Here is a 16,401-nt window from a genome sequence, read left to right as displayed (position 1 = left end):
CCTCAGAGGCTATTTTAATAAGAACATGAATCCAGAGTCAAAGAGTATTCTCCATGTACCTATGCCACTTGAACGCCACTCCATGTGCACAAACACATACATTAACCCATGCCCACAACACACATCTATGCTCGCAGCTGCCTAGCGTTGGATAGCTGTGATCGCCCCATCTGACGGTGGACACACACAGGTGGATAGCACAAGGCAACCTGCTCAGTTCTCTCGGGGTGACTCCTCAGCAGGTGAAGGATGAAGCCTCATTCCAGCTTTGACGCTAGTAGCCCGTCCCCATCAGGCCGCCCGCTTCTCTGGACTCAGTGCCCCCTGCTGGAGATTGACGGAAGAAAGCTGACCTGGGATACATGAGACCCTTGAAGGCTTGGAGGCCAGTGACCTCAGAGGCAGTCAGTCTTCTCTGCCCAGTGCCCTCCACTGGAAGATGGGCGGAGGCCTTGGAGCCAGGAGGGACTAAGAACCTCCCAGAAACACAGCTTCCAAAGCAGCGATTCCCAAGCCTCACAGGAATAGCAAGGCTTTCACACGACAATGTGTGAATGCAGGAGTACAGAGGCAGCCAGGAGCGAGCAGGCAGCACAGCGGCGGTGGCAGGCCCAGCTGGTGAGTACCCGCTGCCCTTCCACAAAGGGGAGGGGGCAGGGTGCATGGCATTCCTGGGGAGGGAGAGAGGAAGGTCAGGCTCTGAAGGTCTTCCCCACCCGGGGGGCAGGAACCTCTCAAAGCCACCCACTGGTAGGGACCTCTAGCCCAGGGCCTTTGGCCCACCATATAAAGAGTGAGGACAAAAGAGAGACTTCTGTCTTCTCTCCTCAAAGCGAGTGGCTGAGATGATGCCCCAGTGAGCCCGGGGCCCTAAGCATCTTCTCAAGGAAGTAGAAGTTCCCTCCCAAAATGATCTACTCTGGGGTAGGAGTCCAACCCAGTATATCTTCCCCTGTCCCTTCTGTGAGAGGAGAAGGATCTGGAAGGAGTCGTTGCTAGAAACAGGCTGTGGCAAATACTGGTTATAGATGGGAAGGTGAGAGCCGGGGGAAGAAAGGGGACTGCCCTAGCAACCCAGCCTAAGCGGGTACAGGGAGGAGAACAGAGTGAGCAGAGTCAGCTGAGAGCCAAGCAGAGGGCGGTGGGTGGGCAAGGTCCAGCTTAAGAGGGGTGATACTGAGGGGTTTGTGTACCCGTGGTGCATTTACATCTGGCAGCATTGTCTGTGGGCTCCTGGGGCAGACCTGGGTTGTCTTGGAAAGGCTAAGATGAGAGGAGCCCAGGATGGCAGCCTCGTGCTGTGGGGTCAGACACAGGAGTGAGTTCCTACCTAGTCCCAAAACTGGCCAACCAGGGAGCCTGGCTGCAAACCCAGGGTAGGTGATGAATCCTTAGAAGCCTGAAGTGTGTCGCCCCCCTTAGCACCACAACCACCCATGTAGCAGATGGGAAAACTACGGCCCAGAGAGCTTAGGCAGCTTGCCCAACCCACTCGGCTCCTTAGGCTTACTGAACAGGAGCATAGATTCTCGCCAGGAGAGGTGCAAGGTGTGCGGCTCACCCACCACGCAAAGCTGCCAACTCCCACATGTGCACACCTCTACCCAGAAGTTCTGGGTGTTTCATCCAAGATGCCCTCCTTAGAGCCTCTTCCTTCCAGATCCTGACAGCTCCCCGTATAGCAGCTGCAACAGGTGAACAGACAAAGCTACTTCTGATCCCTGGTGCCTAAAAGGATGCCCAGAGGTGCTCCTGAGACAAGTCCTAGCTGCCCAGGGGTGGTTCAGCCAAGACCCTGGAGACGCCCATCACCACAGGTCCCTGAGCTCAGCTTCTTATCTATATATTTTATCTATACATCATCTCATAACAGCACCTGCCTCTGAGGCCATTACCACCACAGAAGTCCACAGGATAGCAGTTCTCCCACATGCCAGGCACAGTGTCAGCATTATTGCTAACTGGGAATTATTCACCCTTAGCACAGTCATTATAGCAGGGTAACACCGGGGTAGTCCTGTGGATGTTTGTAATTGGTGTGTCCTGTCTCGTGTTACATTTTGATCGAGGGCTGGTCCTCGTCCCAGGTATGGGCAGATAAGATGGATCGTTAGTGGCTCCTATCCCTTTCCCATGCCTGTCCCTCCTCCAGCTGGCTAACAGTGGCACCTGCCCACCCCAGAGTTTAGCAATGGGACAGGAGGAGACAGGGGCCAAGGGACATTCACCTGCCTGGTACTTCAAGAGCCTGTGTTACTCTCCCCAAGGCTGGCACTTCACTAAAAGGGTGTTTTGACAGTTCTGTGTAGATGCCCTCCTTTGCAAGGCTCTCTGTCCTGTGTACCTACCCCCAAAAAGTGCAAGCTCAACTTAGGAATTTGCAGATCTATGGGGTAGAACCTCCGTATGAATTTCTCCCAGCAGGCTCCTCAAAGCCAGCCTCTCTGTCATAGCTTCAGGTAAACAAGAACATGCCCCCTCTTTCAAGCACAGGGCTCAGATCGTTCTAAATGTTCTCTCCCAAAACCTGGTCTTCATCCCTACCCAATCCCAACCCTGGGCAGAGGCTGTAAAAGTCATCCAGTAAATTGTCAACCACCTGCCTCTGCAAGTCCCCTGTGTCTTTGGTGGCACGGCTTGCTTCCATATCTGGTCTCAGCTGAAATTTTAGTTTAAACATCTCTGACCACAGCCTGTCCCACTCTGCCACAGTCTTGGCAACCCTCAGTTTGTCAATCTGCAAATTGGGCCACATCACACCTTCCTTCCAGGTCTGCCTTAGTGTTTATAGGACAGCTCTATAACCTGTAAGGGGCTGTACACTGAGGGGTGTTCAGAGGTTGATGCCACATCTGCCCTTGATGCCTTGGTGTTTTAGTGGACACCAAGTAAACTCTTGGAGACAATCAACCATGACTTTCTTCTTTTCCTTCTGCCTGTCCCTGGTGTGTATGCAGGAGTGTTGGGGATACACTGGCCAACTGGATGGTAAACAAAGGAGGTATATGGGCCAAGGGGCATCTGGAATACAACAGATGGCTTAGAGCCTGTCTCAGGCTGCAGAGGAGTGAGGGAGAGAAGAGTTTGTCCTGGGAACTATGTGACACACACATGCTCGACACTTTGCCTGCCTAGGGCTGACAGCCTATTTTTGTAGGTGTTCCTTTTCACCTGAAGATCATGAGGTCTGTTTATCAAATTTCTCACCACCCACCTGGGAGAGATGCTGTTAACTGTGTGCTTCCTGCAAGCTGCTCTGGCCCCTTGAGTCCTTCTGACTTCAGAGCAGGTCCATGGACACACCCACGAGCCCTTGCGGGCCTCAGGCACCATCTTCACCTGGGCCTGGTGAAATGGTGAGGATGCTGGGGTGTCGTGGCCTAGCTTTTCACAGAGTTAAGTATGTTCAATTAAAAGATTGTGTCATTTTATTCTAAAACGGTGATGTCCCTAACTCGGTGGTGTTAAAATATCCTTTCTAGGTGAGGATGAGAATATGGGCTGCTTTAAACAGGTTTGCTTGGGGAAGTGCAGCATTGGCAGGCTCAGCCAGCCCTCTTTTTCTCATTTGATCATCTGTAAATGGCAAGCACTTTGGAACTAATGCTGCAAGGAGGGCAGTACAAGCACGGGTCACCTCACTCAGACAAGTCAGGATTCAGCTCCAGGGCTGTATGAATTCTATAGTCAGTATCGTCTGTACTGGGAAGTGGGCATCTGGGCTGTGTGGCCATGAGGGAGGCATTCACCCTCTCTGGTTTGACAGACTGATGTGCATGTTTCTCTTCTGCTGCCTTGTCCCTTTATCTGTAAGGATTCATTTCTGGAGGATGCACCAGTCAGGAGAAGCCAGGTTATACTGCTGCAACAAACATCTTGGCTTAAAATAACAAAGCCTGGTCCCTTTCTCACCCTTCACATTCCCTGGAGGCTTTGCCTGCAGTGGCCGGAGTGGAATGTCGAGTGTCCTACCCCGTCGTTCTTCCTCCTGTTATTCACTGAGTCAGCCTCTCGTACTGACACAAGAGCTCACTGCCCATCTCTTCTCCACCTCTGACCCCCTGCCAGCTCTGGAAATTCCTGGGTCTCTGCACCCCTATGGGCCTGGGGGTACAGGCATGTGTGGCCATACCCAGATGTTTAATATGGGTTCTAGAGACTAGAACTGGGCAGTCTCAGGTGCCCTTGGTCCCTCACACTTGCACAGGAAGCACACCTAACTGCTGAGCCATCTCTCCAGCCCTGTGACTTCTTAATGACATTTCAGAAAACATCAGTTTAGCCAGTGCAGCACCCTAAAACCCTTCCCTGGCACCTGGCTAGCAGTGAGCATTCCCTGGAGTGTTTTCCCAGGCCAGACACATCTAACGTCTCCCTAATCGGTGTCCATCTTGGTCACGTCAGTGGCAGATGCTCAAGTAGTCAAAGAGGGAGGCTCTCACGGCACTGGCACACAGCAGAATTGTGTGCCCACCACGAACAAACGTGGGCCATGGAGCAGAGGGGAGACGAGTGCTCATCATGGGACAAAGAAGCTGGCACCTGGACCGAGCTCCACCTTGTACTAGCTGTGTGTTTGCGAGCAAGTCAGTCTCTGGGGAAAGAAGGAGGCTTAAGTACATGCTTATCTAAAAGGTTCCACTGTGCTGTGCGCGCAGCTTGGTGGTTGGCTTGATTTTAGCTTGGCTTTGGTTTGGTTTGGCCTGGTGTGGGGGGTTGCGGTGGATGCATTTGTATGTGCCCGAGTGGTGCCCCATGTGTCCGCCTGCAGCAGGGTGAATTCGCCTCCAGTGGCCTAGCATGCAGCCTGGGTCCCCTCCCCAACACTGGACAGAAGAAAGGCCTCCCATGTAAAATAGCAGAGATTAAGCTCAGAATTTAAGATCAAAGAGCCTGGGATTCACCTCTTAGCTTTGACCTGGAACCTCCTTCACTTCTGTGAGTCTCCCCCTTCTTTCCCCAGCTCTGGTGAGGAATGGGGTCACCACTTTCTCTGGGATGCAATAAGCAAGGACAGGTAGGATAGTTGTTTATAAACCAAGACATATGCAGACATCTAACCACCACTGCTGCCCATGGTATCTCTAGAGCCTCTGTTCCCCAGACTCTGAGCACGATGTCAGCACCTCCTGCCAGCAATGGAGTGTTTGTCGTCATCCCTCCCAGCAATGCCAGTGGCCTCCACCCACCTCCAGCCATTCTGCCCACCTCCATGTGCCAACGTCCAGGGATCATGCAGTTTGAGGAACCACAGCTGGGGGCGCAGGCACCCAGGGCCACCCAGCCACCTGACCTTCGTCCCATGGAGACATTCCTGACTGGCGAGCCCAAAGCTTTAGGGGTAAGAAAAGCTTCCCACATGGCCCGAGTCTAGGGTACTGGATAGGTCCTGACCCCCATGGCACTTGCAGAGAATAAACTTGTAAACAAATGGGCAAGACAACTCCAAAGATTATTAAAGACAATGGATGAGGGAAAGGTAAGGCTAGCAAGACATGGCAGAACATTCTCTGTGGAGAGATAATACTAGAGCTAACTCCTAGATGTTAGGTGGAAATATCTGGTGATGAGAAAGGGAGAGGGAATGGGTGCACCAGGAAATAACAAGGGCAAAGCCTTAAGATGGGAGTTTTTCTGTCACCATCACCTTCTCATTGCTGGAACAAAGCACCTGACCAAAAGCAGCTGATGGGAAGAAAGTTTTCTTTTTCGGGGTGGGGGGAGAAAGTGTTTATTTTGACTCATGGTCTCAAAGGGAAGCTTTATGGTGGCAAGGGAAAACATGTCATGAGCAGAGACTGGATGCCATTTCTGCCACAGTAGGTGGAGAACAGTAGCAAAAGAGTAAGCTGAACTCAAGCACGGGGAGCTGACTACAACACCCCTAAGCCCACCCCCAACAGCACACCTCCTCCAGCAAGGCTCTACCTCTGGAATTGTTACCACCTAGGGACCAAGCATTCAAAACACATGGGTTTATGGGGGACATCTGATTCAAACCATCCTATTCTGCCGCTGGCTCCCATAAACTCATAACCAATTCAATGTAAAATGTATTCAGTCCAGCTTTAAAAGTCCCCATAGTTTTTATCAATCCCAACACTGTTCAAAAGTCCAAGGTCTCATCGGAGACTCAAGACAGTCTCTCAACTGTAAGCCTATGAAATTAAAGCACAAAGCCAAGCATGCATTTAATCCCAGCACTCGAGAGGCAGAGGTAGGAGGATCACCGTGAGTTCAAGAGCACCCTGAGACTATATAGTGAGTTCCAGGTCAGCCTGGGCTAGAGTGAAACCCTACCTTGAAAAAACAAAAAAAAAAAAAAAATTAAAACACAAGTTAAATACACATAATGGCACAGACTGACATTCCAACTGACAAACAAGGCATTGCAAGAAGAGACTGAATCAATGCAAGATCCGAAGCAAATAGCAAAACCTGCAGCTCCAAGTGTGGCATCTGGATAGAAGACTGGCATGTAATGAGCAAAGGAAGAGGGAAGAGAGGGAATAAAGGTGAAGTGATAGGCAAGAACCAGCTGGCAGGGAGGGCAGACCATGGAAAAGTGGCCTCTAAGCTTGGTTTCAATTGTGAATGACCTTGAATACTGAAAGGGAATGATATATTGACAGGTAGGCAGATATATATAAATATAAATACACACACACACACACACACACACACACATATACATGGTGTGTGTGTGTGTGTGTGTGTGTGTAGATAGATAGGTAGATAGATAGACAGACAGATGATAGATATAGTTAGGTAGATACACAGATAGACAAAAATACATATAAATAGATGGTAGCTAATAGATGATAGATAATAAAAAGATGATAGAGGATAGAAATGATGATGGTGGTGGTGAGAGATAGATAAATAGATGAGTGATAGATGATAAATAGATGAGTGATAGATTATATAGCTAGATGATTTATAGGTGTATTGCTAAAAAAAAAAAAAGCTTCAACCTAGCAGCTTTTTTCAAAAGTCCAAGATAAGCTTTTTTGGTGATTATTTTTTATTTGCTTGCTTGGCAGAGTACCACTCTATTGCCCCAGGCTGGCCTGGAATTCACAGTGATCCTCCTACCTCTGCCTCCCAAATGCTGGGATTAAAAGCATGAGCCACCACGCCCAGCTCAAGTTAGCAGCTTTTTAACTGGTGTACAAAACAATGGGTTTTATTATATCTTCACACATATATATGACTAGTCTTTTCTGACAATCATAGCAAAGTTTATTTGAGCCAGAAATCCATGAACTTGGCAGCCCTCTGAACCAGACAAGGTTCTTTATGTGAAAGGCGGAAACACCATAAGCAATGGTGGTGACAACGGGTCTGCAAGAGACACACACACACTGTGCCTTCATTGGCTGGTTAGAGTCTAAATTCTCAGCACCACCTGTGAGCCAGGGAGCACCTGAGTTCTACGTTCAACTCTGACAGAACCTCGAGCGCAAACCTGGACTATAGAGCTGAGCCCTAAAAGCTGCATCAGGTTACTGATGAAGGGACTAGGAACTATGAACAAAATGGGGGGTCAATTGCCAGAAGCCTGAGGCCACAGAGCACACAGTGGGGAGGGATGACCCACCCCATACACGCACACTCACAAAGTCCTTGGGACAAAACCAAGCCCTGCGGCTTCCTCGCTGGTGAGTTACGGAGCATTCCAGAGCTTCCCAGTCTCTGAAATTAAAACGTCTCACCTGCTTGTGTGAGGATTGAAAGGGTCAAGTCTGAAAACACCCAGCAAAATGCCTAGCACAGATTCGGGGTGTGGCAGCTGATGCTGCACGAGAAATAATTACAGCAGCAGGGAAAGGAGGTACAAAAGAGGGCACTGTTGTCCCTGGGACCCCGAGCTGCCTAAGGAAGCTGAAGAGATGGAGAAAAGGCAGTGGGGGGCGGGGAGAGCAGAAGACATGAGTTCATTCGAAGGTGAAACTAGTCCCCGTGACCCCAAGAACACGTTCTCGTGGCTCGCAGGCAGAATGGACAGTTGCTTGGGTGGTGATGTGCTCTGGTCACATAGGAGCCCTGAGGAAGTCACCAAGTTAGAAAGGGCTCTGGGACTAGGTAGAGCCGCTTTCCAATTTAAACCAGAATCCCGCCTTCCTAGGAAGTTTGCGCCCACAGGAAAATTATCCCACTTCTGGGGATGTTCCTGTGGAGAGGGAGGGGAAGAGGAAAGGGGAGTGGGAACGGAGGAAAAGGGAGAGGGACAAGGAAAGACGAAAAAGAAAAGGAGAGGAGAGAGAGAAACGGGTCCAAGTGGAGGTTTGGGCAGGCTAGAGCAGCTGTAGCCCCGAACCCCAGGATGGATCCTGTCCCTCCCGGAAGGCAAGCAAGGCATTGAGAGATTGAGAGCCGGGAGGGTGGGAGTCAAGGAACCAAAAGGCTAAGAAAACCAGGCACAGCGATGCTGGAGCCCAGATCGCAGGCGCTGCAGTCCACGAGAGTGGAGCTTTTCGTGTGCTTCTTAAAACTTCGCGCTGTTCTCCCGGCGCGCTTGGGAGGGAACGTGAGCCCGTCCTCCAGGCTCCGCGGGCTGCCTGCGCGCTCTGCGCCGGCGCTCAGCGCTCGCTGCTCCCCGCAGACCGTGCAGATCCTCATCGGCCTCATCCACCTGGGCTTCGGCAGCGTGCTGCTCATGGTCCGCCGCGGACACCTGGGGATGCTCTTCATCGAAGGCGGCGTGCCGTTCTGGGGAGGAGCCTGCGTGAGTGCGGGGCAGGGGGTCAGTCTGGGGCGAGGGAAGGGTCCTGCAACTCCCCTCTCTCAGCCTCACTCCCAGCCCTTCCGAGGTGGAGGTCCAAAGCACTTGCAAGAATAACGCAAGGCCAACTCCTTTCCCCAAACCCTCGTCATAAATCCCAGCCAGACTGGAGTCTCAGCAAAGAGCTAGGGGATGGGTCAAAGGGATGGGTGCTGGGGCACGAAGGCCAGCATCCTAGCCGCTTATGCATCCGGCAATCCCAGCCTCAGCCTGCATTCAAACCCTACTTGCAGCGACATCTCAGCTCCCCGCATGGATCCCAGCCCTCCTTCAGCCCTCCTCCTGGGAGTCTCTATCTCCATCTGCCTTTCTCTCTCTCTCTCAAACAGATAAATAAGTAAAAATAAAATTTAAAAAAAAAAGTAAAGAAACTGCTTGTCAGTCTCAGGAGACAGCAGGGGGATGAGACCTGGCAGGTCATGTATGGCCCAACATTTAATCCTGACTTTGAAAGTCCACATCACTGGTGGGCGCTCTGCTGCATGCCTGCAATCCCAGCATGTGGGCGGAGAAGGCAGGAGGATCAGTATGTGAGTTTGAAGCCAGCCTGGGTTACATGAGACCCTATCTAAAAATTTAAATTAAAATAAAAATTGTGAGACGGGCGTGGTGGAGCACGCCTTTAATCCCAGCACTCGGGAGGCAGAGGTAGGAGGCTCGCTGTGAGTTCAAGGCCACCCTGAGACTCCATAGTGAATTCCAGGTCAGCCTGAGCTAGAGTGAGACCCTACCTCGAAAAAAAAAAAAAAATGTTTCCTGGCCAACGCAGCAATTATTTGGGGACATGGCTCAGTTAATAAGGAATTTGATGCACAAGTGTAAGGACCCAAGTTCAGATCCCTGTATGTAACCCAAAAGCTGGATATGGTGGTGTGTAGCTATCACCCAGCCCTCAGGAGGCAGAGACAGGCAGATCCTCAGAGCATGCTGTCTAACTAGATGAGCTGAGTCAATGAGCTCTGGGTTCAGTGAGAGACCGTTTCAATAAAGAAGGTGGAAAATGACAGGGGGTGACACCCAGTATGAGTCTCTGACCTTCATTCACAGCACACCACATTCTTGACTACACACACACAGGTGCATGCACACCTACACCATTTTACTATGTTCTTGGTCCATAACTGCTATTTGGTAAATGCTAAGTGAGTGAAGAAACAGTTCCTGTCCCATGAGACTTGGATGATATGATGCCAATGAAAACAGGCACTTTGTAAGCTATGGCTTAAGGTCCCAGGACACAGGCCCCTTAAGAACCCCACTTGGGTACCATTAAGAGAGATTCAAAGACGCCTGGCCGGGAGGCCAATGACGTAGCATCCAGGAAGCTTCTTCCCGCTGTCAGTTCCTGTGGCCTCTTAACAGAACCCAAACATGACGTACCTGGCAGTGTCCCATCTGGAGCCTCACTGGGCCTTCTTTTCCCCAACACAGTTCATCATCGCTGGGTCCCTCTCAGTGGCAGCAGAAAAGAACCACACCAGTTGCCTTGTAAGTCTGATTGCAGGGCTGGGGCCAGGGGTAGGGATGGGTCTGCACACAGCTGGAGTCTACTCAGCCGCTGGCTCCCATCTGCTCACTCCTTGGACCCATTCAGCAAGCATTTCACAGGGGCCTGCTGTGCCTGGGAGAGGGGCAGCCAGACATACACAAGGGAGGAGAAGCCAGAACGCTTCCCAAATCCAAGCCAGGATGGAAAGTGTAGGGATGAAGTTCTCGCAGACATTCAGAGGAAGCAAAGATGCAGGAGGGCCTCCCAGGAGAATAAACACTGATGGTCTCAGTGGGTGGGAAGCCCTCGGCCATGCCTGAGCCTGCAGGAAGGCGAACACCACAGGGAGAGGTAGGTGAAGGGCCTGCTGGAAACTTGACCCAGGGAGGCCCATGAAGGGGGTCAGGCCTTCTCCCTCGCAGCTCCCAGGAGGATGGGAGAAGGAAAGGGAGGCAGCAGGGCCACTTCCTACGGTCCCAGGGAGAGGAAAGAAAAACACAGCCGCACACAGGGCAGAATGGCCTTGGCCGCGTTGGTCATAAGGAGGGTGCAGGCGTCGGGACAGTGCACTGGCACCTCTTAGCCCTTCTCCTTCCCTTTACCTCTTTGCTCCACTCCCTCCCCCCCCCATCTTGTCCCACTCCCTCTGACAGGTGAGGAGCAGTCTGGGGACCAACATGCTCAGTGCCATGGCAGCCTTCGCTGGGACAGCCATTCTTCTCATGGACTTTGGTGTCACTAACTGGGTGTGTTGTCCTGTGTCCCCAAGGGTGATCATTTCGGAAGGATGGGGTTGTTCCCAAGACTAGGAGACACCCTAAGAGTTTGTAGCACTGGGATATTAGCATAGCCTGGTGGTCCCAACATACCTTATAAATATACTTATCCCACACTGGTCGTGGTGGCACATTCCTTTAATCCCAGCACTCGGGAGACAGAGGTAGGAGGATCGCCGTGAGTTCAAGGCCACCCTGAGATTACCTAGTGAATTCCAGGTCAGCCTGGGCTAGAGTGAGACCCTACCTCGTAAAAAAAAAAAAAAAAAAAATATATATATATATATATATATATATATATATATATATACTGATTGCATGACCCTACCCTAAGAATAGACATCCTGGGAAGTGAGAGGGGCAGGACAGCAGGAAGGAGAGGGTCCCTGCCTGGCAGCAGGAAGGCCAGCTGCAGGTACAGTTCTGCATGGCAGGTTACATTCTTGCTCTGGAGCCTCTTGCTGTTAAACCCTCAGCTCCCCCTGACTGCCTGTTTGGGTCCCCAGGATGTGGGCAGGGGCTACCTTGCTGTTCTCACCATCTTCACCATCTTGGAGTTCTTCATCGCTGTCATCGCCACTCACTTTGGGTGCCAAGCCACCCGTGCCCAAGCCAATGCAGTGAGTACCCCCATGCCATGTCCACCCAACCTGGTCTCCTAAGAGAAACTGTTGGGAGAAGGTGGTACTTTTGTTCCCATCCCACTTACCCTCTGGGAAAAAATACCAAGGGGCTGGATTATGATGAACTTCCATTCAGGCACCAGAGGACCCAAAGAAGTTGCGGGTCAGTGAAGACAGGACTAATCACGCCATGGCCATGGGTGCGGGGGGGGGGGGGGGGCGGGCAGTACCAGGAGACACTGCTCTATGCGGCTGCCTTGACATCCCTGCTGAGGAAGGACTGGGCTGGGTGGTGGGGTGGTGCCGGGTGGGAGCCGGGGAGGGGCGCCACCTGGGAAAAGGAATGATATTCTCCAGGAATTCACAGGCTATGAGGGAGGCAGGCACATCAGCAAAGGATGCATGATTTGGCAGACGTCGAGTTCATTTTCCAAGAAAAGTGGACAGGGAAGACAAAAACGAGGTGGGGACGGACAGTGTGGATTGCCGAGGGACCCATTAAGGCACAATCTGCCTGGTTTGGAGGACTCTGCTTGGAGATGTGTTCTGGAGCAGAAGAGAGTTAATGCACTGGAGGCTGCAGGTGGTGCACAGGCAAGAGCTATGGAAGTCCTGACCCAGCGCAGGGCGGTCCAGAGGGAAAACTCCGGTTCCTTAGGTCCCAGGGAAGTGCACCTTCTCCTTGCTCACTGCTGTGTGCCCAAGGCCTGCTTCACACTTGGACCCAGGAAATGCTTCCTGGGTGTCAAGTGAACCTTCTGAGTGCTGTCCTCAGAGTCCCCACAAGGGGACACTGTGGTAACACTCCCTAAAGACCTCGGAGCCCACTGGGACTTTTAACTGAGTTCTTGTCCTTTGCAGTCTGTGATTTTCCTGCCCAACGCCTTCAGCACAGACTTCAACATGCCCAGTCCAGGAGCCTCTCCGCCCCCTGCCTACGACAATGTGGCATATATGCCCAAGGAGTCATCGGAGTAGTAGATGACAACCAGGTTGGAATCCAGTCTTTCCCTCTGGACCCAGCTTCTCCCCACCCCCACCTTGTTCATCTAGGGGCAGCCCCTTCCTGGGCTGTCACCTGCAAGCCACATGCGTGGTGGAACTAAGTGAAGTGTTCCCTCTGCCTCTCATTTTCCCTACTGGTTTCTTTCCTAATGTCCAACGTGTGTGTCCCTCAGCCCGCTGAGACCTGTGGCAGTGCTCTGCTCTGCACTGCCCTCTGCTAGTCCTTGGAGGCCTTGGCCTCAGAGAGACCCAGGCTTGAGTTCTCAGGAGTCATTAAACCCAGAACCCAGAATGTTCCAGAACGGAGTGGAGAAGATCCTGGCATTTTAGAAGTATAGCTAGAGTTCTCTCACCAGCAGGCATGACCTCCAGGTTCCTAGCCCCAAGAACAGTTCAGTCTTTGACCATCTGTGGTCACATTTCAGACCTCAGTTCTCCCACCTGGAAACTACTATTGAACCAAATAACTCTAAGACTGTTCTAGCGTCCCTGGGCTCCCTGCTGCCCTGGATCTAAGCCAGGCGCTGTCCCCCACTCCCTCGAGGAAGCTTCCTTTTCCTGATCTGTTATATGGCATCAATATTGACCCTGGCCCTGCCCATCTCCCATGGACTTCTCCCAGGTTGCCTCCACCCACATCATCACCCACAGGCGAAGTGCCCTTCCTGTGCCACCTGTACCTCTCAGAGCTCCTACTCATCCTCCTGCCTGAGGAGCAAGCATGGCCCCGAGAATAACTCCACGGGAACTCGGCTGAGTCCCCAAAGGGACAGGGAGATACCTTTAGCCCAGTAGTCATAGGCCCCAAGTATATGGCTTGTCTCATCTGTGCTATGGAGAAAAATAAACAGTGTGGGTTGCCTCGTTTTGAGCTGGTCTCGTTGCCGTGGTTTTTACCCTCTAACCTTAGGGTTTTCTAAGGCCTGTCTAGGTTTATCAGAGTGTCCCACTGTCACAACAAAAGGGCACCTATGGGTGCCCAGTGATGCTCTCTGTATGATATAAGCCTTAAACTTATTCTGTCCCCATTTCAGTCCCAACAAACCAGCATCCATATACCCACTTGTCAACTAAGAACTATTTTTTTGCTTTTTTTATTAACAACTTTCATGATTGTAGACAATATCCCATGGTAATGCCCTCCCTCTCCCCACTTTCCCCTTTGAAACTCCATTCTCCATCACATCCCCTCCCCCTCTCAATCAGTCTCTCTTTTATTCTGATGTCATGATCTTGTCCTCCTATTATGATGGTCTTGTGTAGGTAGTGTCAGGCACTGTGAGGTCATGGATATCCAGGCCACTTTGTGTCTGGGAGGAGCACGACGTAAGGAGCCCTACCCTTCCTTTGGCTCTTACATTCTTCCCGCCATCTCTTCCTCAATAGACCCTGAGCCTTGGAAGGTGTGATAGAGATATTGCAGTACTGAGCACTCCTTTCACTTCTTCCCAGCACCATGATGCCTTCTGAGTCATCCCAAGGTCACTGCCATCTGAAAAGAGAAGGTTCTCTACCAAAAGTGAGAGTAGCATTAATATAAGGGTATGAACATTAAGAGAAGTGCTTATTGGGCATCAACTAAGAACTCTGAAGCTTAGAGGTTGATGTCCAGGCCTGAGACCACTGAACAGGTGAAAAGCAAGGCTGAGCTCTGACAGCAGTCTGGGTTCTTGATTCATGCTGCAAATCAGTGATTTCCACCCACCTCCTGCCCCCTTCCTCCTGTTTCTTCAACTCAGAGCTAACATGTGTAGCGCTGTGCTCCTCACCACACTCCCTTCTTCAGGTTCTCCACAGCTGTCCCCTGTCCACAGAGCATGAAGCCACAAGGTCGACATGGCTGAGGGGACGGCTGGGGACAGAGTCCTGCACCCCCTGCAGCATGTAAGCCAAGCACAGAGAGTGCTGCGTGCTTCCAGAGATGGCCAATAGCCAGGTGGTCATGTGGATTGTGTGGAGCTGAAGCTTTCTAACAAATGCAGTGGGGACAGCGTCCACTATGAAGAGAACAACCAGGGCAGCCTGTACCCCTTAAAAGACAGGAAGGACACGATAGCTTCAGGATCGGGCAGCTTTAGAAATAACTGAGTGATTCTGAATTTGCAAGATTAGGGTTTCTACAAGACTGGGGCAGAGTGGAAGCAGCTAGAAAGATGGTTTCCACAAAGAAGAATGCTAGAAATTATGGAACATTATCACTGCTATAGAACACAGACTATGGAAATTGATTGAGATGTAAATAAATGAAGGGGTACACTATGTTCATGAGCTGGGAAGCTTGATTTTGTTAAATTTCATTTATCTCCAAAATTTATCTCTAGATTCAATAGAATCCCATTCAAAATTCCAGTAGTTTTGTTTGGGGGAAATTGGACACGCTAATTTTGACACTCATATGGAAATTAAAATGACCTAAAGGATCTAAGAGAACTTTAAAGAAAAACAAAGTTGAAGGATTTCAAAAGTAGATTTCAAGAGTCAGTATCAAGCAGGGGTTAGGACTGTAGCTCAGAGGCAGAGCTCTTGCCTATCATGCATGAGGCCCTGGGTTTGATTGTCAACACCACAAAACAGAAACAGTTAGTATAAGACAATACGGATTTAGTGCAAAAATAGATGAATATCCTAATATGATAGCTCAGAAACAAACCCTCACATACAGAGTCACTTGAACTGACAAAGGCATCATGCAATTCAGTGGAGAAAGAATTGAGACAGTTTAGGGGTGACAGATCCTGAAAGTAAAAGCAAGGACCATCCTTGAGCCTGCAGGGGGGCTCTGGGCGTCTTTACCTCCTTCCCCTAAAGGAGTCCTCACAGCTTCCACTTTGCTAGAGGTCAGAAGTGTTAGAGGTCTGTCTGTCCTTGTCTCTTCTTCCCTACAGGAGTCCCTTTTCCCTTTCCTAGAAGATCATCACCCCCTTCCAAGAAGGCAGCTCCTTTTCCTGGAGGATTCCTGGGAAGGGGGCTCCAGAGATGACTCAGCAATTAAAGGCACTTGCTTGTAAAACCTACTAGCCTGGATTTGATTCTCCTGTATCCACATAAAGCCTTATGCACAAAGTAATGCTATCAGCACTATGATAAAATCTTTCTAAGCTTTATCCTGTGGTCGGGGGGGAGGTATTTCTGGAAATTAATAAGATAAGAATCTGGAGCCCACTAAGTCAGTAGAAGTTTTGTGTGACTGTGTCTGGCACCCTAACTCATGAGTTATTGCCCTACCAAAAGGTGAGAAAGGCTCCATCACTCTCAAAGATACCTGAGATTTCCCCTATCATATTATTTTCTTCAGTATATTTATTTAGAAAAAAAATTTTTCCTGTTAGGCATGATTGTGCATGCCTTTAGCCCCAGCACTCAGGAGGCAGAGGTAGGAGGATCACTACAAGTTCAAGGCCAGCCTGAGACTACATAATGAATTCCAGGTAAGTTTGAGCTAGAGTGAGATCCTGCCTCAAAAAAGAAAGAAAGGAAGGAAGGGAGGGAGGGAGGGAGGGAGGGAGGGAGGGAGGGAGGGAGGGAGGGAGGGTGGAAAAGAAAGGGGAGCTGGGCATGGTGGTGCACGTCTTTAATTCCAGCACTCAGGAGGCAGAGGAAGGGGATCACTGTGAGTTCAAGGCCACCCTGATACTATGAAGTGAATTCCAGGTCAGCCTGAGCTAGAGTGAGACCCTACCTTGAAAAACCAAAAAAAAAAAAAAAAAAAAAAAAAAAAAGAAA

The 16,401-nt window shown here is 50.6% G+C and overlaps 1 protein-coding gene across 1 annotated transcript; it reads left to right on the top strand.

The window, feature by feature from the left end:
- Window positions 1-5,097: 5,097 nt before the first annotated feature.
- Window positions 5,098-13,528, top strand: LOC101612219 (membrane-spanning 4-domains subfamily A member 15). The gene is made up of 6 exons (XM_004667691.3): window positions 5,098-5,341; window positions 8,606-8,728; window positions 10,217-10,273; window positions 10,928-11,020; window positions 11,557-11,670; window positions 12,535-13,528. Exons 1-6 carry the CDS (start codon window positions 5,117-5,119, stop codon window positions 12,649-12,651), a joined length of 729 nt encoding a protein of 242 aa, XP_004667748.1. The 5' UTR covers window positions 5,098-5,116; the 3' UTR covers window positions 12,652-13,528.
- Window positions 13,529-16,401: the final 2,873 nt, after the last annotated feature.

The sequence above is a fragment of the Jaculus jaculus genome, chromosome 1 (assembly GCF_020740685.1).
Source record: "Jaculus jaculus isolate mJacJac1 chromosome 1, mJacJac1.mat.Y.cur, whole genome shotgun sequence".
Taxonomy (NCBI): Eukaryota; Metazoa; Chordata; class Mammalia; order Rodentia; family Dipodidae; genus Jaculus; species Jaculus jaculus.
Note: the sequence above shows the minus strand (reverse complement) of the source record. Positions and strands in the feature narration are given on the sequence as shown.